The sequence below is a fragment of the Nymphaea colorata genome, chromosome 1, assembly GCF_008831285.2.
Source record: "Nymphaea colorata isolate Beijing-Zhang1983 chromosome 1, ASM883128v2, whole genome shotgun sequence".
NCBI classification, from domain to species: domain Eukaryota; kingdom Viridiplantae; phylum Streptophyta; class Magnoliopsida; order Nymphaeales; family Nymphaeaceae; genus Nymphaea; species Nymphaea colorata.
Window position 1 is genome coordinate 8197577 of NC_045138.2, and position 22175 is coordinate 8219751.

At 39.6% G+C, this 22175-nt stretch overlaps 3 protein-coding genes across 4 annotated transcripts; 1 reads left to right on the plus strand and 2 right to left on the minus strand.

The window, feature by feature from the left end:
- The first annotated feature begins 7074 nt into the window (after positions 1-7074).
- LOC116265924 (methyl-CpG-binding domain-containing protein 11-like) lies at positions 7075-12583 on the plus strand. 2 transcript variants are annotated; one of them, XM_031646938.2, is made up of 4 exons: positions 7075-7220; positions 7364-7691; positions 10925-11075; positions 11218-12583. In XM_031646938.2, exons 2-4 carry the CDS (start codon positions 7575-7577, stop codon positions 12186-12188), a joined length of 1239 nt encoding a protein of 412 aa, XP_031502798.1. In that variant the 5' UTR covers positions 7075-7220; positions 7364-7574; the 3' UTR covers positions 12189-12583. The 2 variants fall into 2 exon arrangements, with proteins under 2 accessions (XP_031502798.1, XP_031502789.1); XM_031646929.2 differs by having other exon boundaries at positions 7109-7691.
- Positions 12584-13308: 725 nt separating this feature from the next.
- On the minus strand, positions 13309-14946 carry LOC116265890 (uncharacterized protein At3g28850-like). Its single transcript, XM_031646873.2, has one exon. The coding sequence runs from the start codon at positions 14630-14632 to the stop codon at positions 13487-13489; it is 1146 nt and encodes a 381-aa protein (XP_031502733.1). The 5' UTR covers positions 14633-14946; the 3' UTR covers positions 13309-13486.
- Positions 14947-16374: 1428 nt separating this feature from the next.
- LOC116265893 (uncharacterized) lies at positions 16375-20221 on the minus strand. The gene is made up of 4 exons (XM_031646888.2): positions 19949-20221; positions 19532-19633; positions 16808-16965; positions 16375-16694 (listed from the first exon to the last, which is right to left on the minus strand). Exons 1-4 carry the CDS (start codon positions 20049-20051, stop codon positions 16587-16589), a joined length of 471 nt encoding a protein of 156 aa, XP_031502748.1. The 5' UTR covers positions 20052-20221; the 3' UTR covers positions 16375-16586.
- Positions 20222-22175: the final 1954 nt, after the last annotated feature.

Genomic DNA, 22175 nt, shown 5'->3' on the forward strand with positions numbered 1-22175 from the left:
TTTACATTGAGAAAATGTTGAAGGCTGAATAAAAAATATCATATATTTTGAGAACTTATCTGTTGCAAGGAAGATCCTTCCGACAGCATGAAGTTGAAGTCTTCACTCCTAGGAATAGAAGTAAACTTAACGATGAGAGATAACAAATAATGACTCTTATATCATATTAAAATGAAAGCAAACAAAAAATAAGAGAGGAGACCACAAGATTAATATGGTTCAACAGACTTATGCCTATGCAGCGAAAGGATTTTATATTTACATTCAACCATAGTCACAAGGGAAGGATTTTACTCTTTTTTATTATATGTTGTTAGATACAAGTTGACCCTTTCTTTATCAAAATAGGGTGGATAAGATTGCTTTGCAAAACTATTGCTTGACTTGCTTGAGATATTTTCTTCTTAGAGTGGCATGAGATTATAGAATGTTGATTTATCTTGATCTTTTTGGTAGGTTCAAACCTATCATTGACAATTTGAAAGCTTTTCCTATGGTCACTAGATCCATATTCCTTACAAAGCTTAGAATTAGATCCAACTTTGGATATAATAGCATTATATATTATAAAGTCCCTTCTCAAATGTAGGGGTCGAGGAAGAACCCGAAACTTGGTTCGAAAATGTTCAAATCTATCAATAGGAAATAGTACCACTAGCTGTGATGAGGAGATATGTCAAACTTGACATTGGCAATTCTATCATGAGTGAAATGGACATCAATCCCAACATGTTTGGTGCATTGGTAAAAGATTGGATCAGCAAATGAGAAAACTGCATTGCTATTTTCACATAACAATGTAGGAGATGTCTTGAACGGAATGTGCAACTCATGAATAAAATATTGTGACCAAATAAGTTCAGAAGGAGAATTGGCAATGGCTCGATATTCAGCTTTGAAACTTGATCTTGAAATCATATTTTCTTTCTTAGGCTTGATAAATATAGCATAGCCACCTATAAATATCCTATCATTCAAATTTCCATCCTAATCAGTATCACTGCAGGCTTGCAACAAAGATTGAAGGATGACCAAATAAGGAGCCCATAGTAGAAAGTATGTCTTCTTAAGATATTGGAAAATGCATTTGATAGCAATCTTCCATGGTAGGCTTTTGCATGAGTTGATTGCAATTGGGAACAATGAATAAATCATGTCAAGTAATTCTTGCATACAGCAACGATCCAACAATTTGTCTATATAGAGTGGCATCATGGAAAGAGTTGCCCATGGATGCCCAAAGAGAAATAGAGCCCAACATTGGTGTTGCAATAGGTTTGTCCCTAGTCATTCTTTCTTTGTTATGAATGTCCTCAAGTATTTATGTTGTGGCAGTAGAATTCTATCTAAGGTGATAGATACTCTTAGAAAATAATGAAGATTGCCAAGGCCCTTAAGAGCAAACTTGAGATGGAGCCTTTAATCACTTGTTTCACTACAATAGAAGAGCCGATTTTAATACTATGATCAAGATAAACTAAATGTATCCATGATGTAGAATAATTAGTAGTAGAACCCTTGAAGTTGAGCTTATGAAAGATGCTCAATTTCTTATACCAAGATTGTAATAGCCCATATAGGGCCTTATGCAAGTGAGACATAATCAAGATATTTTTTGCTCTCATGTCTTTAATCCAGAGTCATGCACACAGTCTCTTGAAGATTGCCATGTGAGAAGGCATTGGTAGCATCTTGTTTCTAGAGCTCTCAATCATGGGTGGCCCTTGATGCAAACCTAAGAACAATTTTTCCTTACCCTTCCCTTGCATTTGTTTTTCTCCACTTTCCCTTTGCTTTCTCTCTTGAAAACATGTTGATAGTCTTATCTCCAAAATTATACCGAGGCTCTCTATCATGCCATGAGGATCGACATCCATTTACCTTTGCCACATTTTTTGTGACGCTCCAATGTCATACACAACTAAACACAAAAAGGAAATAAAAACAAAGATTTTTTTATAAGGTCATTATGACTAAGTAGAAGCGGGACAAATCACACACCTACATAGTTAGTGTTGGCCCATTATTTTTATTGTGTACAGATAACTTGCCTGTGTAATTAGCACACGACATGATCTGTCATAGTAGGTAGTGTTTTTAATAAAAAACACTTATTTATGAAATAATGCTTCATAAATATGTCGAAGAGTTATGCTCTCAAGTGGTAGTTTGAAGCAACTGAAGAGGGTATACCAACAAACCCTCGCATACACAAAGTTTAAAGTTCAAGGGATTGTATATGACATTAGATAAGCTTTTATTAGCAATCCCCCATCCTTTCAGCCATCTAATCATCAAGCATCATCTGGTGGTGATAACCTAAGGAAAGATAGAAATTCATGACATCAGCACAACTGTTGAGTACAATGAAAATCATGATAAGATTTCCAATGTTTCATTACATGAGTGTAAAGCATGTGCATTTTACGGACTGTCAACAATGGTAGTGAGAGAGTATCATCACTAGATGCAAGTTTACTCCAACACCGGTGATAATACATGTATCATAATTCAAAAATTCTATGAAGTTCAGACTGGTCGTTTGTTCGGCATTCCAATGAACCAAACTCACTCTGAGTCACACAAGTAACCGATCAGATCAGTAATAGCAGTAAATGCAAGTAAACAAATGAATAAATAAATAAACAGATAGGATTCATGGTTGCATGAATTCTAATGATGCATATGCATGCACCCGCCTGAGTAAAATCATATGATGTCACCCAACTCGCTGGTGTATTTAGGACAAACTGTTGCGCTGCTTACGGTCCTAAACAATGAGTCATCGGGAACATTGGCATAGTTTGGGGTAACCACTGCCATGACTCATATTTCATTGAGCTCAACAATGTTACTGTAGTAACTGCATCCCACACTTGCTACCTCATGCCGGGGATGGATCCTCTAAGTAGTGTGGAGAAGAAGCACTTTATACATGAATCCCTACATTTAGGGAAGGACCCAACCATATGGGTCTCCAAACCCCTACGCCACCCAACCTGGCTGGCTGTTTTTAAGTTTTATAGTTGGGTTTGACTCTTTGTAGTCATCACATGCGCAGATCTCAGACTTTTTATTTCCAGTTATACTAGGCCTTACTTGGACTTTCTTTATACCATCAACCCATATACCGATCTCAGACTTTTTCATATTCGGTATGTTGAGCTGTATTCGGATTTTCCCTTATATCTATACCGTCAACTCGAAAATATGAAACTGTCCCCAGGCCGTTGCCCACATCAAAATGTTCATTTAGGCCATGAACAAACACCGTGTGAAATAAATAAACAATCATCATGCTCAATCAATCCAATGCATGAGCATACTTTTATATCTATAAGCATTACCCGGGTTTCTTTATCAACTATGCTCATCTTAGAGCTTAAGCTTGGGTTTATTATAAAACAGCACCACTCTTAGAACATAATTACAAGCTTGTATCCTCAACATAGCTCAAGCTCCCTATCTCATTGTTGCATAATTTTTCAAAATCAAATACAACTAAATAACATGCATGTATGCATGAACATGTACTCAAAGAACTTAATTAGCTTAAGTCATTTGCTTAAACTTGTGACTTTGTTCAAACCACTAAACATCAATTATATTGATTTAAGCAATAAGTAGATCACAAGAATAATCCAATTATGGATTATGAACCACAATTCTTCAATAATACTCTATGCAATCAATCGCCTGTAGGGCTTAAGATCGACCATAAGTGTGACCAAGGTTGTCTAATCAAAGCTAGATCATACCCAACCAAGATCTAATAATAGTCATGTCTGACTAAGGCTAACTGGGTCCCATGGCCTAGCTTGGCCTATTGTCAAGGTTCGCGATGCAGGGAATTGGTGTGTGATTTGATGTGGTTTTGACACAGCCTAGACGATTAAGCTACGCAAACACTATTAGTGCAATCCATTGGTTGCTCACATGCACTATGGGTCTTTTAAAATTCTAAATACAAATCTGATAGAATCTCATGTTCCAGTCCATTTTTCATGATTCTAATCCATAGGAATTGTAGAAAATAGCTGCAGAGCACAGCCTATGAGAAGAAACTAGGATTTCTACGGTCAGAAATCTAAAATTTCACATTTAATTAGAGAAACTCCAATAGCTTCTATGTACCTTAGATTTTTGCAAAATTTCTACTCTATGTAATTACGGCACATGCAAGAAAGGATTTGGCAAGTTGCACCGTCAATGGAATTACCTACTAAAAAGGACAGGAACTCCTATTTATAGTATGTTAATATATTCTATTTTAAGGAAGTTGTGAAAATTAATTAAATAATAAAAAAGGTGAAATTTTGATTTTATATTATGAAGAGGTTAGCATAGTTAATTGCATTTAAATTGATTAATTTCAATTATGAATTAGTTAATGATTAATCCTAGCTTAAGAGCTCTAATTCAATATTAATTGGGTGTTCAAGCTCTTAAATGGTCATTAATTAAACTTAACCATGAATTTAAACTTGATTATTTCAATTACTAGTCTACCCTTAGTCATGGTTGGTAATTACAAATTTACCATTGACTAATGCCTAGAATACCCAAGTCTCACTGGGTTTGGGACTATTTTAGTCTCCCAGCTTGACTGTGAGTTTCATAAACATCGAACATCCATTTTCTGTCTGGTTCCAAATGCGAACGAGGCTAAGTTGTGTACTTTTTATATGTATTATTAGTTTCAAGTTATGATGTAATGTCTTAACAATATTCACATGGAAACACAATAGGTTTCAAGAACTTCTAAAGCTAAAACTGTAATTCATTTTTTGATTTCAATGCTAAAGATCTAGATGTTACATTTTCTTTGGCTTAGTAGTTGTTAATTGAGTTATGATAATTATTGTTCCTTCAAAATCCTGAATTTTTACTATTTTTCCCTTTGCTCCTACTCTTTGTTTGCCTCAAACTCTATTCTTTCACCACTGAATTATTTAATTTGTTTTTTCTTTAATTTTTTTATTCATTAATTTGGCAAGGCCTAAGAGAAATCCTGCTATTCATTGCTCAACAAGACATGATTAACATATACCCTAGAGACCAAAAGGTCGTCAAATATAAAACCTTCTTGATGGTTTTCTGCAGTTTCCTTAAAGGGTAGCATAGCTATTCACGCCAGCCCCAAGTACCTCTATTGTTAATTTGTTCCCTTTTTAGGTGGTGGGATGAAACACTCCTTCCACTCGCCAAATAGTCTCCGTAAATTGAAAAACCATAATTTGGATAGAACAAATGCCACTTTGAGGCAAGCTACATATCAATTGACCAATGTTAATTCCACAACATCTGAACAAGCCTCTACATGCTTGATTCCAATAGTGGCCTTTCTTGTGCAGTTGTCATTTATCTCTAGGCTACTGCTACTTGGCAAGGGACAAGCTCTTACACACAAGTCAACAAGTTAAGATCCAATCTCTATTCAGATTTGAGCCTTTCAATGAATCTTACCTTAGATAAACATTGAAGTACAATAACTAACTTCATTCAATATGGCAAGTGCATGCATTATTTAGCAGCTGTGTACAAACTTACTTGGGTTTGCATTAAATGCAACCTTCTAAAAGTGCCGGTAGTGTTGGCAGAGAGAGAGAAAGAAAATTATTTTCACAAGAAAAAGTGAGTGAACAAAACGAAAGAGGCATCACAGGATCTACCCCTTCGAAAGAAAACCAATATAATGATTAAAAATTCCTTAAAGCACAATTACTTTTCTTCCTGTCTACACAAGACTGCACTGGAAACACTGCGACTTCCAATTTTATCGGATGTGTCCAAACAGACAGGAAACACTGAGACTTAGTCATGCTCTTAAAACATAAAATCTTACTATATATACTCGTCCCGAGGCCTGAACATAAGACTCATAAGAATTATTGCTCATCTGTAAAACCATGCATTATACTGTTTTGTCTTTCAACATGGAAGAAGTTTTCCTACAGTTATAATTGGTGCATCCTGTCATACTAGTTGAACACTTGGAACCGATCAATCGCTTTTGATATTATGGGATGTGTTTCTTCTATAGTACGAAAACCTGCTGCAATCCAAGATACCAAAGCCCTAACTATAGCAAACATATCAATATGATCTGATGCATGACATAGAACAATGAGATATTCAAAGCTTAAATATCTTGGTTTGCCTTTGTTAAAAAAATTAAAAGATCCTTTTTTTCTTTCAGCATTATCACACAGAGTCACGAACGAAAAGTACAATGAAATTCCCATTTTTATGAGGGTAGACCACATGCTTTAGGCTATGAGTCACTATCTCAAGACAATCAACATCAATGCAGAAAGCCTATTCTAATATGTGAACCTCCTTGTGGAAGAAGCATGACATAAAAACATCAGCTTTATAAACTATTATTTGCTTTTTAAGTTGTCTACCCCAGAAAGCCCAACCTGACAATGTGACTACTATTTGATTATTTTCTCATGTGACTTAACTTCACACGGTCTGGAAATTCATCCTTCTTTCAAACATGCCCAGCTAAAAAAACAGCTTCTTCATGCAAATAATCAAAGTTTCACAATCTTTGCTCACATTATGGTGAGGATGTCAACTGCTTTAGGGATGTCAATATATCTGATTTCGATTAACCATCTAACTAAACCGTTTCAAAAAATTGGATGCGAAAAAAAATTTAACATTTGATTAAGAAATTGGATAGGATTCAGATTTAAGAAATGATTTCCTGGCTTCCCATTTGGATTGGAGAAAGAAATGAAAGAGACGAATCGAACTACCTATTCAGATCGGAGTTGGATTTAGACCAGATTTAAAATCTCACTTTAAAACTAGTCTCAACATTGACTAAGAACAATGATGTTTAAACCCTCCAAGTTCCAAAAGTTTAGAAGCATTTAAAGATAGTTAAGGATTCATATTGTTTCAATCAAGTTAGTAATCAGCTCTGCTTTTCTCTGTTTCCTTGACTGCGAATTTATAGGTTCTAGTAAAATGGGTGGCGAAAAGAGGAGAGAAGGTATAACTGCCGGGGCGCCTCGTGGTCTTCGAGAAGCAGTCATGGCAAGTGGGACACTTGTGGCCCTGGGAGTCTAGGACACGCCCTTAACGGAACGAAAAAGGTCCGAATTTTAGGGAGGAACGCCCGACTCCACCGTTATCCAATCTCCACGGGAAGGAGCAGCAGAGGGAAACGACTCTCTTCTATGTGTTCGGTCGGTGGGAGTTGACGGGTAAGCGAGGGACTCTGGCGTCCCAACATCTATCTGTGTCGTCCACAAGGCTGTTCCCCTGGCCTTCACTGGTTTCTGGGTTCCGCTCTTTTTGTCTGTTCGTTCTGTCACGTGTTCGTTCCCGCTCTTCTCCCTTTTCGTAGATTGTTCAGCATTCGTTGGATATCTGGTTCTCTCTGCGGCTTGCTGGCGCTCCTGCCCACCTCTGTGGCCCCTACCCAGAAGCCAGAGGGAGCAAAGGAGAGAGAAGAAGCTAAGAGGAGAGAGTGGGACCGTGAGAGAGAAGGTTTGGAGCACTTGGAAGAGGAAAAGAAGGAGCTTGGTGGAGCTTCTGAGGCTCACGAAAGAGGAAGAATGAGTAGTTCACCGGATAAGGGAGAAGCTATCGAGTCTGTGGAGCAAATTCCGTCCGCTAAGGACGCGGATGTTGTCTCTGTCGAGCTGCCTGCCCCCAATGGATGGTTCAAAAAGGTCCGTTTTTTGAACAAAAACTGTTTGAGAAGAACCGGTGCTTCTTCGTCATTCTTTCGCCCAATTCTTCCTCGTCATTCTTTCCCCCAATTCTTCCTCTCCTTTGGTTGTTCCCTTTACTTTGTCCTACTTACGTTGTAAACGCTTTTGTTTTCTTCAATTCCCGCTGATAACTTGTTGGTCGGAACTTTGTTGTTGCTTTCTCGGTCCAGTTGTTTTAATTTAGGGTTCCTTTCTCCTTTGGGAAGGCTAACTCTGTTAATGAGTGTGTGACGAATAGTACCGTAGCAATATGTGTCTGCTCTCTCTCTTCCCTTTTTCTTTCTTTGTTTGGGAACTTAACCATCTCGGTGCTATTAATTTTGTATTCTTTGTTAGAAACGTTTTGGTTAACTATTTTTTTGTTCTTTCCATTTGGAGCTTGTGAACCTTGACAGTGTGCACCATGTTTTTCTGTGTAGACTACGTCAGCTAACTGCAACGGTTCTGGTGTTGGGTGGAAGCAGTTTTTTGAGCTCAGTTTCATAATGATCGTATAATCGCATGAATATTAGCTTTTCTTTGATTGGCAATTTCGGGTTAAGTAGACGCTATTAGATCCTTCCAAGATGTGGATTCTGGGGTGTTGAACATTTGACGTCCTTTGAACTTGAAAGTCTTAGGCGGAGGCTGGATTTATTGACTTTGTGCAGGTTACTTGGAGCTGAATAGTCACAACTTTTCAGGCTTCGTGGTTCTCCTACTTCTAGCTTTTGATCGGTGCATGTGCATCCTCGTCGTTTTTAGATTTTTCTTCTTTTCTCTTCCTTCTATTTCCTCTTTTTCAAATGTCTGCTGCACAAATGTTGAGCTGCACAGTTAGAATAGTAGCTTGGTTTACACTGCTGGGGAGGCCGCATGTATGTTGAACCAGAACTCCTACCTAAGAGTTGGTTTATATGTATTACCACTTTGTATCATTAGAATTGCATCGTGTCATGTACTCGCTGACAAGTGACATGCCCTTCAACTGCTTTGACTTTTGAAACTAATACATCTTGTGATAGGTTTTATTGTCCATCAATCGTACATATCTCCTCCCTGTGCATATTCATTTCACTGAGAGGCCTTATCCAGTACATATCTCCTTCCTGTACTGATTCATACTTGCCTCGCTGTCCCTAATGAGCATATGTGTTCTATGTTCTGGCTTTTCCTGCCGAATCTTCCTCCTTTCTTGTTGTTTATTCTGCAATCTGTACGTTGATTCCTCGTGCAGAAGGAACCAAGAGTAGCTTGGTTGTCATCTTATTTGAAAAAAACACTTATAATACGTGAAAAATAAGTCAGCCGTATAAAACATGAAAAAACGCATCTTTTTTAAAAAAACACCAGAAAATAAAAAACGGAAAAAAAATGTGTATTATACGTGCTTTTTTCGTATTTTTTATGATTTTTATTTTTTTATAATTTTCAGAACTTATTAATTGTTTTAATTTTAAAAAAATTTGCCGAGATTTTCTAAAGATATTCCTGAGATATACAACTTTGCCATATTATACTTGAAAAATTTCTCGCCGTATAATACCCGTACACGATATATGTGACAATGGTCTGGACTCTGGACTAAATTAAGTACAAGGTAGTTGCTAAGCAATCTTCGTTTTAAGTGTTACCTTCTTGTTTTATACTCATTTGATTGAATATGTAGGTCTACCATCATTTTTTAACTCTTTAATGATCGGCATTCAGTACTAAGTTCATCATAATTTCTTTTAAGATATTTTGGTGCATCCAATCAAAAGTGTCATGACATTTTTAGCAATAATATTGGATGAGGACCTCCACCCAGCAAGCTTTGTACCAGTTTTAATTACCAAACAGAAGGAAATATCATTCGGAAATTTATAGCATTTCTTATCCTGCGTTTTTTAAAAATTTTGAGAATTTATACTGGTGGTGCACATTTGTGAACCAACACGCTATTTGAAACTGGTTGGGGCTATGAATCTGCTGCTTATAGGTGAGTGAAACCAAATGAATGGAAGGTACTAAAACTCAATTTATGGATGAGCCCAAACAAGCTTGGGACATGGAGAACCTTTGCTAAATGAGGTCACTTCAAGTTTGTTGTTTTTTCAAAAAATAAATGGTGGTATTGCTGTGCACTACTGTGAGCTGAGTTGTGCTAACAGCCCCTTTATGTAATCCCAAATGCTTGTAGTATGTTCATCAGCTTAGTTCAAAGTTTGATTAAAGTTTTTACAAGCTGAATCAAGCTGAGCTATGTGCATCTAATCTTACTGCCTAGGCTAAGTCCATGTTGCTGCGATTCATTTGTATTTTGTAGTGTTCAGTTCACCAGAAAGCGCAGGTTGGCATCTCCCGTACTGAATACTTCCTCAATTCTACATAAGCCCTTTCCTTTTTGGAAGTTAGCCATCAAACTTACTCTATTATTAACCACTTTATGGTATATAAGTTCAGGGTAACTTGGATTTCTCTTGTCCATGGTGTTAGCTGATATGCGGAAAATCAGCACCTCACTGAAATGAGGCATGTGATTTATGTATATATTTTTTTCTATATCTGTCCTTTTGAGTATAAAAGAAGACAGACCAAATTCAGTGTGCTAAATAAAGGCCAGTTCTTCACTTCTTGTCCCTTGTTGCAAAACATAGTCGACCTCTGTTACCAATAACGACAGCATTTGGTTTGTCAAACTACTACTGTGTGCCAGGTCCACGGAAGGGAACTAAAGCTCATTGATATACCTGTCAGGACGATAGCATAAAATTGAACAGCTCTTGAAGAAGGTGTTCCCAGAAGTAGAATTGTTGTGCATGTGGTCTCTCTCTTTCTCTCTCTCGGTGAATTTAAGAGAACTTCTTGAGAAAGATGGACATAGCAGTAGAAATTTTGTGCATGTGGATGTCCCTGGACCTCAATAATGTTTCTATTTCTTGTTCTTTTTAGAAGCACTCTTGCAAATGATGAGCATAGAAGTAGAAGTCTTGTGCTTGTGGAAAATGTCTGTTTCCTTGTTCTCTTTTACTGTTACACTTATCTGCTGTTTTACGACATCTTAGAAATCCACTTGTACAGAACCTTCTTACCATATTGAACTTTTGCAAAAGCTGATCTGATAACATCAATGAATTTTGGATTTCTATTCTTTTCTATATTGTAAAATGTTATTATGAGGTCTGGTTTATACTGTTTGTTTATTTTTGTTGTTATTCTGCTATCTGTAGTTTATTCCGAAGAAGGGAGGAACACCAAGGAGAAGTGAGATTGTTTTTATCTCACCAACTGGTGAGGAAATCAGGAGCAAGAAGCAGCTGGACAAATACCTCAAAGAACACCCTGGGAGCCCTTCTTCTACAGAATTTGATTGGGGGACTGGTCTCTCTCTCTCTCTCTCTCTCTCTCTGTGTGTGTGTGTGTGTGTGTATGTGTGTGTAACATATTAAATATTTGTTATATGTGGGTTGTGGGTGTATACATTCCTGCTTGTCAATAACCTGTCATTTTATCTGGGAAGCAGGTGATACACCTAGACGGTCTGCTAGAATCAGTGAAAAGCTCAAGGCAGCAGAAACACCTGAACATGAGCCTCCTAAAAAGCGTGCAAGGAGCTCATCAAGCTCAAAGAAGGTTGGCAAGAAGAAAGGCAATGAAGAAGCAGAAGGCCCAAATGAGGAGGAAGATGCAGTTGTTGAAACAGAAAATGGAGCTAGCAAGGATGTGGAAATGTCAGATGCTTTCAAAAGTGATGATGAAGCTGAGAAACATGCTGGAGAAGATGCAACAGATAAGGATGACATTAAGCAGGGTGGCAAGAAGCCACTTGAAGATGGGAAAATAGATTTAAAAGACAAGGAAGAAGATGACACGGAGAAGCCTATCGAAGTTGGTGAGGTAGATCTCAAGAAAGAAGAAGATAAGGACAAGCCAGTTGAGGACGATAAGGTAAACCTTGAAGAGAAGGAAGAAGATAACAATGAGAAACTAGTTGCAGATGGTAAGGTAGATATCGGGGAGAAGGAAGAAGATAACAAACAGCCAGTTGAATACAGTGAGAAAGGTATCGTGCAGAAGGACGAAGATGACGAGGAGAAGTCCATTAAACACAGTGAGGAAGATCTCCAGGATAAGAAAGAAGATGACAAGGAGAAGCCAGTTCAAGGCTGTAATGAAGAACTTAAAGAGAAGTTGCTTCCCCAGCCGGAGAGTCTGACTGATGAAAAGGTAGAGGAAAGGACAGCTAATAGTGAAGTCAGTAAGGAAGTTCAACCGTTAGCAACTGACTTGAATATGGAGCAGTCGTCGGAGAAAGATAATAAGGGTGCTGACCCTTCATTTCCATCAAAGGACGCCTCCACGGAGGCGACAGAAATTGCTCCACTTGAAAATGATGAGAAGACAGATGAGAGCTCGGAGGAGGTCCAAGAAAAACATTCCTTGAGCAATGAAGACGGCCAGCAAGCCCCCACAACATCAACAACCAACTGCTGAAATCATCCAAGGAAACGTTCTTGTTCTTCTTTCTAGTTTCTGTGTCTGTACTGTGTTCTCTTTACAATTGTCCCAGAACTCTAGTCGATAGCATGACCCAGGCACTCACAGCTTTTCCTACCCCTGAACTACGATTCCATTTCTATCAGACGGAAGGCCTATATTGTAGGTTACAACATGTACTGTTATTTAGGAACCTGGAAATTCCTCATCTCTAACCTTCAAATGGATATTTAACATTCAATATTTTTGGTTCTTTTATTGCATAACCTAAAGCCTGTTGGATGGCAGCAATTGCTAATGCTTGTGGCTAACTGAGATCAGTATCATCTGGATTTGTATCCATATTGCCTGGAATACAGTTCTTTGTTGAAATAATCGCATAATTTACTCAACCTGCTGAAACTCCGGAATTCCACTTCATTTTTTACTGTCATGATCAACTAATTGGCTACATCCATTCTTGCCTTATTTTGGTTTAGATGTCAAGTCAACTCAGAGCATTGTTCAGAGTTCTATAATGTCTCAATTGACAGCTGGCAATTTTTTATTTTTTTTATTCCTTCGCTTGACAAAGAGTAAGTTAAGTGACTAAGTTCTGTTCACCACCCTAATATCACACGAGCACATGAGATATTCGGAACATGCATCTTATAGCATATGAGATAAAGAAACAAACGGGATTAAATAGAGTGTCGTATAGCGTTTGAGCTAACGAAAGGGGTAGCACCGAATAACGTGTAAAGGGGTACGAGATAATGAAAGGGATGCTTGAGATAACAAAAGGGTATGAGATAATGAAAGGGATGAGACTAAATAACCAGTGCCATAGCGTTTGAGACAACAGGTCTTATAGTATATGAGATAACGAAACAAGTCCTATAGTGTTTGAGATAATAAAAGGAATTTGAGATAATGATGGGGGTATGAAATAGCAATAGGAGCATGAGCTAACGAAGGGAGCATAACAAAAAAGAAAAAAGAAAAAAGGAAGATGCTTCTTTAGCTGCCGATCTCCATTCCGTTGGCGAATCATAAAACTTCCGATCACCAAAGTGGCAGCATCACAGGCCGTCACCAGGACTTATAAAACCCGTTTCGCACTTGACAAGGGTGACAATTACAATATGAATGATGACTTTTAATGAATCCAACTGCTCGGCATTGATAACAAATATGAACACCACCAATGCCGACCAAATAGTAATACACAGAGGGAGTTGAGATGAACTCTACATACTATCAATTTTGAAAGAAAACGAACAACCAATTACTAAATTAACGAAATAGCCTCAAGTTCAAAGACAAATCGGGCATCGAATTAGTCCATTTTCATTACAGTGTGGGCACCTTTTCTTCATGTCTGGCGTCTCCAAGCTGGCGAGTTTGCAGCTGCCGCTGCATTCAAAGCAGAGAACAAAGCGGACACCAGCACATCCATCACAGATTCTGGCAGGCCTACTAATGACCGCCATGCCTCGCAACAGGCCTACCAGCTTCCCCTGTTCATGCAGTCCCAGCACCTCCTGCGCTCCGCCAATGAACCTGCCCTTGATGAACAGCCTCGGCGGCACAACGGCAGCGGTTGTTCTCATCAGGCTTTTCAGCTCCTCCTTGAATGGAGTATGCATGGAGATATCCCTCTCATCTAACAAGATCCGCAGGCTGCTAAGCACGTGTCTCACTGCACTACATTCCTCAAACGTCTTCCTGATTGCTCTTAGCGTCGTCGTATAGAGCACCACCGAGTCCTGTCCCCCCGGCGGGCATCTCTCTTCGAATTCTGACCATGGGTCGTTGGCATCCCTTCGGTGGTCTTGCTCTGCTGCCGCTGTCTTGGCCCATGCCTCCTTTTCCGCCTCATGACTAAGAATATGATTCATGACTGCCTTCTCAAAAGCCGCAAGAAGATCAGGATCGAATAGGCTGCCGGAACCTGGACGCGTTCGTCGAACCGGCGGAAAGGCATTCAACTCTGAAAGGGCGCCTTCTCCGAGCTTCCTGTCCAACCGGCCATTTTGAGTAGCAGGAGCAGGACAATTCTCCAAGTTCACCATGTTCGAACCATTGAATTCCTTCTCACCGAACAGCCACTGCCTGGTGGGTGCGGGTCTGATGTTTTCTTTATCATCAGACGAATCAAAAGCCATTAACTTCTCGCCAACTTCTGCTTCTACTTCCTCTTCGAGGTCCCTCATGAGCTCGGAAATGTCTATGATCTCTGGCGCCGTTTCAGCTTCCGAGAGTTCGGCGCAGCAGCTGCTGGCTTTCTGAATCCTTTCACCTTCGCCCTCGTAAACCAACGGATTCTTTGCGGCATGAGCGGAATCCGTGGAAAGGTCGAAGGCGTCTTCAGCTTTCACCTGCAACACCCGATCTTGCCTGATAACGAGGGGTCTTATGGTCTTGAGTCTTTTGAGAAACCTTCCCTTCACTCCCCTCATCTGCTTCAGCCCTCTGTTTGTGCCAATCGCGGGTCAGGTGAGAGTGGTCGGATTCCGTCCAAGAACCGTCACCAACAGAGCCTCCCTTTGTTTTTTCTCCCTTTTTTGACAACGTCCACCAGGGCCGCGGCTCCGATTTTGGTGTACTCCAGAGAATCACAACGGCTACATAGCGAAGCGTGTTTTAAATTTTAAATCGCTAGGGACCAAAATTCCTTGGCAGCGGCAGCCGAGCAGAGCTTGCCTGGTCCCGCATCCGGCCGAAAGAACAACGGTCATAATTCATATTTTTTCTTTAATCATAATTCAGATTTTTGGGTGGTAGCAATCATAGGCAATATGCGTCGAGCAGCAGCTTAAGCTTTTTTGTATAGATGCAAATATTTAAAAGTTATGTTCCCAGCCACTGAAACATTTTCCCAACTTAAAGAGGATAAGGGCTAGCTGGTAAAGGCAACGGGGATTTTTCATTTTACTCTTTACTGTGTCAAATCTATGCTATCTAATATCTGACACAGGAAAAAAATTTAATTCATCTGCAACAAGTACATCCAGCTATACTTCTATGATTTCTTTTCTCCTTTTTTTTTGTTCAGAAGTCACAAACTTTCTTTTTGCAGAGTTCCTCCACACTTATAGAGATGATGAACTAATTTGCCGGATTTAAATCACACACACACAGGGAGAGAGAGAGAGAGAGAGAGAGAGAGAGAGAGAGAAGGAGCAGCTTCTAGAATCCAAATTTTACGGCAAAAAGCTCTGGATTTTTCATGTTGGAGCTCTCGCCTGTAAGGAATACTCCACCTTTCCTCGAATATCCCTTCAACTCCGTGCATGTGTAAATAGAAGACGGTAGGTAACCTTTCTTCCAAGTTGTATCTGATGACTTGGATCGTATTTGTCTAAAGACTAGACCATCTGGGTTTCTGCAATTGCTTTCAGGACCACATGTAGTAAAAATCAAATTTTTCGTCCGACCACTTGGTAACATCCAAGATGGTCAACCGGAGGAAAAAAGAAGAAAAATCCAGCATGATCAGGTGTTTCAGGTTGAATCCCGCCAGCATCGATTGCACCATTTTTACCTGGTTGCTGCAACTGGCGCAGACGAAGCACCTGGGAGGTAGATCATGAATCTGAAAAACACAACGACTACAATCTTCATGATTGGAGTCCTTATAAGCAGTAGAATGTGAAGTCAACCAAGACATATATGTGGTCTTCACCATATGTTCAGGTCACCTGCATGGGCGAACTGTCTAACAATTTGAATGTGCATTTAGTAAAGGTACTATAGTTGAATCATTGTTACAGAAAGATGCGAAATGTACGGAAGAACTAATTATGTTTCAAGAAAATGTCAATAAATCAAGTTAAAATTCTTTTTGTAACAAACCTCCAAAAAAATTCATTTGCTTACTGAAGACAGCTCGAACCAGCCAATTCCACTGGAACATAAGCCATTGTAAAAGTGGGACGAGTTCATGCCCTACCGTGTTTCGATGAGGAGCCGATATGATGCATTTTACACTTACTATCGACAACATTCCCAAGCATACTGTAACCCAGTAATCTTTGGAAATATTAATTTGAATGGTTGCTTTGCCACCAACCATTGGCTGGGACTCCGACAGTATGTTAGTTTACCAAGCTTATGCGAATGGAATGGCATTCAAACTAGATCCATTGGATTTGATGTTCCAAACAAAAGCTCTTCAAAGTTACAGATTCGTGACCTCGAATACTAAGGAACATAGACTAGAATAAACATTATTTAAGGTAAGATTATAACATAACATCGTATTCATGTAAAGGTGGTCCATGAGCCATATGCCAGGCCCTTTCGCTTCCTTCAAAAGAAACGGCAGTATGTCAAGCATCTAAAAGACAGTCTGTATACAAATATGAACAGAGGGAGAACAGCTTCACGGATGGGACTGTAGGTTCCATGCAATCAATCAGCAGCAACCGATGATGCAAAACCGATGCTAAAACCAAAGTTGATACAGGTCAGCTGTTTGCCCTGGGGGCTGATCATCTTCATGGTCAGCCAGTAATTTCCCTGCAAATAAAGCACACATGAAAATTAGATTTACTTAATGCAGAAAGTAAACCAAATTGGAACTAGTGAATATAATTCTTTGGCCAACGAAAATAAGTTTATGTAAAACTTACAGGAGGAGTGAACCCCGGCAAACTCTGGGAATGCTCAAGCACAAAGTCACCCGATGCTGGGCAGGTTGTCTCGGTGCAGAGATCATGGGTTTCAGAATGAATATGTATACCAAAGTAGGAGACTTCAATAAGCAGCTTACCACCGGTGATGGGTTCCTCTGGTTAGGAAGGAAGTGGATAAATTAAACTCAGTAAAAGCAAGAGTTTGCAATATTTAGCATGCATGAACCATATTTGCAAACTGAAAAATGCACTGATGGCAGATAACTTTTAGGATAATCCCAGTGAGGCAATGAGAGTCTATTAGAGACAAATCCAGTAAGAAAGAGGACGATAAGCAAAACAGACACTACCAAACAAATGATATACTGAGAGTTCACATATCTCCCACCATCACATGCATGCTAGTAGCACTTGTACATGGCAACGTGATTGTTGAAAGGATTAAGATGAAAAATACACATGGGACTGTAAGACATAAATCAACATGACAATCAAGTAAAACAGGTGATATCAAAATTGATCACATGCATGGATCTAGAGCCTAGGCAGAAAAACATAGGTGCCATGGCTAACAGCATCAAATTACTTGGTGTTTCTTGGGACATGATTCTCCTGGCAGGCTTGTCAGTGTAAACACGATGGTAGAGCGAGTGACATGATGGTAGACTGAGTGACCAAACCTGTAATCTCACTAACAATGGCACACCAGCATCTCAAAGTGCATCCATGCTATAGCTACTATTAAATAACAAATGCAAGACAACCAACTTATGGGGATCGTGTATAACCTGCAGTAATATCACTACATATAGCCAGACAAGATCCTATTCTACCAAGGAATGGATCTGATTATATCAAAGAACTAGAGCTAAAATATGATATATTTGACACCAGCATTGTAAGTATAGTACCATAACATACTATATGCTACAAACTCCAACTGTTGTGCACAGTTGGCCAACGCAGGAATCTACCTTGCGAATCACTCTAGTCAAAACGGACGGGGGGGGGGGGGGGGGGGGGGTGGGGGTTGTGTGGTTACCAAAACCCTTCTCTCTTTCTCTGTCTCTCTCGCTTGTCCATGAGTTTACCATTGAGTACCATCGGGGACCAAGGTTTCCCCTCTCTCCCCCTTTTGGGGTCGACAAAAATCTCTCTCTCTCTCCACTCCACCCCACCCCAGCAGTCCCAAGTCCCTGACAGCTGTTGTCAAGGACCAGGGTTTTCCCCTCTCAGAAGATCCCGAAGCCCCTCTTTTGGCGCTCGGTGGAACTCTCTCTCTCCCTCAATAGTAAATTAAATTCATTTTTAATGGAGGATGATCCTTTAGTCCATCAGTCATTAATATGTTTTTTAATCTTTTCATGTTGGAAACTTCCGATTTTCTCTGGTTAGAAATATCACATTACTTTTATCTGACGCAGCCAAGTGCTGAGTCAACTGGCAGACCTGGCAACCCAATTGTTAGCTGATCTGAGCCTGATTCACAGGTTTGCTAATGATGCACTTAGAACTGAATTGTCACACCTTTGAAGCTAGTTCCAAGGGTGAAATTATGCTGTGTCATGCATATGTTATGTTATGGTACAATACAAGAGTGTACTTCACCTTACACCTTCGAAACAGGAAAAAAAAAGCAACCAAATTTCCATTTTTTTAGTTTGACATTACACAAGTTCCTAAGAGTGTACTTCACCTTACACCTTCGAAACAGGAAAAAAAAAAAAAGCAACCAAATGTCCATTTTTTTAGTTTGACATTACACAAGTTCCTTAAGACTGAACATCAATTGTATCAACTATCAAGACAGGCATTTTTACACATTTAAAATGGAAAAATAAAATTTAGGGCTGATTTCATACACCAAGATTAGGGGTTTGTGCTTTCCTTGCATGGAAGTATGTAGATACGTTTCTCTATGGCTGATAGTGTTTATATATATATATATATATATACCCAAGCCCTAATACTTGCCCTCGTGCATGTATAATACAACGATATCTGTATCAACATCATGTGCTTCTATACTCATCCCCACGTTAGTACTTTTCGTAAACTTGTAACACATGTTACCCAAGACCAAGAGCATAGAACTCCAAAAGGAAGACAGAGTATGACTATAAGTGCTTTCGCATAGAAAAGGCTGTGCAGGTTATGAAATTAACAGTAAATAAGAGAAAAAGAATTGACCATGAGGGAGGGGAAAAAAATTATTCTAACCTAACGAATCGATTTTAATACGGGTCACGGGAGCATCACAAATGCGCCAATCGCAGCATAAGAAGAAACAGAGTATAGGATAATTTCAAACAGGTGCATGTTAGGAGGAGTGGTGACACTTTCTGGATGCACTAGCACTGCCAAAATACTAACAAAGACCGTCTCAAATCTCAAGATAAAAGGGCAAGCAAGAAGACCAAACACCCATAGACATAGAAAAAGATGCACTTGACCTAAACAACCCATATCGGAAGATTGAGAAGGTAATTGGAACTTGGGAGTCCGTAGGAACACAAGAACATTTTCGTCTGTCGATGTTCTGTATCAGAAATGGCTCGTGTAATCGGATCCCAAAAAAAGATAAAAAGGTCCGCGATAACCTTAAACGAAGAAGCATCAGCTCCAACGGGAAACCATTTAGAAAGAAGACAACGAGTAATCCAGAAAATATTCACAGAGAAAATTAACCTAAAGAAAAGGCCTAGGGAGAGAACTCAATACCTGTGGTGGCCGAGATGCTGAAAGTGGCAGGTTTCCCCCTCTCGACTGGATCTGGGTTGATGTCCAGTCCCTTCACCTTAACCGCATAATTATCTCTACCACCTGCAACCACCATCCCGAAAACGAATCACCCAAATAAGAAAAGGAGGAAACAAGCCATTAGCCATCGTCCCAACTACCCCCGAGAAATTTCTTGGATCTTTTTGCATTTACAGAAGAAGATAATCTAACCGAAATCCAGTCAAAGGCTTTATCAAGCCCTGTAAAATCTCATATTACAAAAGAAGTGATGCAACAACAAGAAGATCACGATTTACTACGACGGAAAGGAAATCGTGAGGATTAAAAAGGGACGTAACCCATGAATTGATATTTTTCTTCTCCTTTTCTTATGATTCAGAACAAACAGGTACTCACTGCAATAGGCGACATCTTTTGCGAAGATGGGGCTTGCCAGCAGGAGGACAACTGCTGCCGCGATTAAGAGTCTGGGAAGAGATTTGATGAGAATGGAATCCATGACTGTGCCCAGAGGAAGAAGATGAAGACGATTATATGGAATCGAATAAAAGAAGGGAAGGAAGGGTCGGTAAGAAACTTGCAGAAGGGAGGGGAGATGTTAGGTGGGGAGAGGGAGAGAGCGCGAGAAGTAAGACGTGTGCTTTTAATACTTTGCGTGATGGAAGGGTGCAGACTCCAGAGAGAAACAAAAAGATCTTCGGAATTTTCTCGTAGTTATCCACCAAGACCATCACTTCTTGTTAATGCTCGTATCGGTATTTTGCCCGCTTGACGAGACAACGTCGGGCTGGTACGGGCTTCCAGAAGATTAGTTCTTTGTTTTAAATTATTGTAAAATAATTTTTCAGTTGCTTTTTAAATAAAAATGAGAAATAAGCCAAAATATGTTCGTGGCCACCAACAGAAACCCGAGACAATGAGTGCTGCTGATACTGACGATGTTTGACTCGCGATCAGCTTTAAGACGACCATGTTGATTGGTTTGCATTGGAAACATAACCTCAAGAGTTGAAGAACAAAAACATAAGCGATGAGATAATGCCATACAAATTAAGTTGCATGTCTCTTGTGCGATGATTTTTGTTCTTGGGGGATCGTCGGTTGGTTATTTTTCTGTTAAGCTTGTCCCATTAGCAGTTTAATTAATATAACAGATTGGATTTAAACTCAAACGAAACCTCAATTTTTGCCAGATTGTTTATGTGATTTCACGATTATAAGATCATCTAATGAGCGCTATTATTTTAAGTTTATAGGGCACATTTGTCTAATGATTTGTGATAAAAATTATTAAGGAACGGGGTTGTTTCGGTAGACAAAGCGTGCGTCAGTCGGCAACATATAATAATGTATGGCCTGAAAATATATATATATATATATATATAGATATATAAACTAAACCGTGCTCTGGACAGCTGACTTCAACCATTCAATCCTGTCCATCGAACGGCTGAGATCAGCTCATTGTAAAGTCGCGGGCGGTGGTGGGGAAGGGGTGAAGCCAAGGTGCAGGGCGTCAGAGGTTGTCGACGGGGTGTGAAGCCTTCACCGTGAAGATGGGCGACGAACACCGCAGATCACGATGAGCGAGACCTGGAGAGGGAAAGAGAGAGGCTGCGGTGCAGGTCGTCAGAGATCGGTACGGCATCACCAGAGTGAAGATGGGTGGCGAACAGGGAAAGGCGAGGGAGAGCTTCGCACCTGTGTTAAAACAAGGATGTTGCCGGTTAGCATCCCTCGATGCGGGTGGACCCACCTAAGGGCGAAGCCAGAGTAGTAGAGTACGGTTAGAATGGGTTATGGTTTACTTCAATTTAAAAAAAAAAAAAAAAATTTACATGTAAATTTTAAAAAGTTCAACTTGTTTTATATAAAACATTTTAAAAATAATTCAATGGTAATCAAATTTTAGAAACTTTGACGGCATCCATCGTTTAACACAGGTGGGAGAGAGGAAGGAGCCGCTGCTTCCGCCGGTGCTCCTCTGGCAGATTTAGGGAAGAGGGGGAGGCAGCCGGCGTGAGGAAAGGCACCGGCAGCTGCCAGTGCTCGTGGATGAAAAAGGAAAGGCATAGGAGAGAGAGAGAGAGGATTGTTGAGATCACCTGTCATATTTAAATATATGATTCAGTTTATATATATATATATATATGAAAAGGACTGATCTCCTTGGTTTTTAATCCTTAATTTTTTCCAAATTAACACTTAACAGTTGGTAAAAAAACAAGGAATAATATGAGATGATTCGTACTTTTTTTCTTTTCGAATATCAGCTTGTATTGGCACCCATGCCAGACCTTGAAAGAGCCATTCAGATAATCTCAATTTTCTTACTTTCTTATCATTTAAAATAAGTCAACTCCGCAAGATTCACATAGGCAGACAGTCAAGTGTTTCCACATCGTTCGACAAATTCTTACAAATTTCTGTTGAGGATCTCTTTCCGAGCTCATATATTATCCATGCATCTTAAACTAAATAATCGTTAGCAGGTTGTAGGACCTTTACCTCTGTTTTCAATAGAAGACGAACATAACCCCGACTTCCAGTTGCAGCAGAAGATGGTCACACAGTTCCTGCAGCTCAACCGGGACGAGGACTTCACAATGGAGAGAGCTTTACA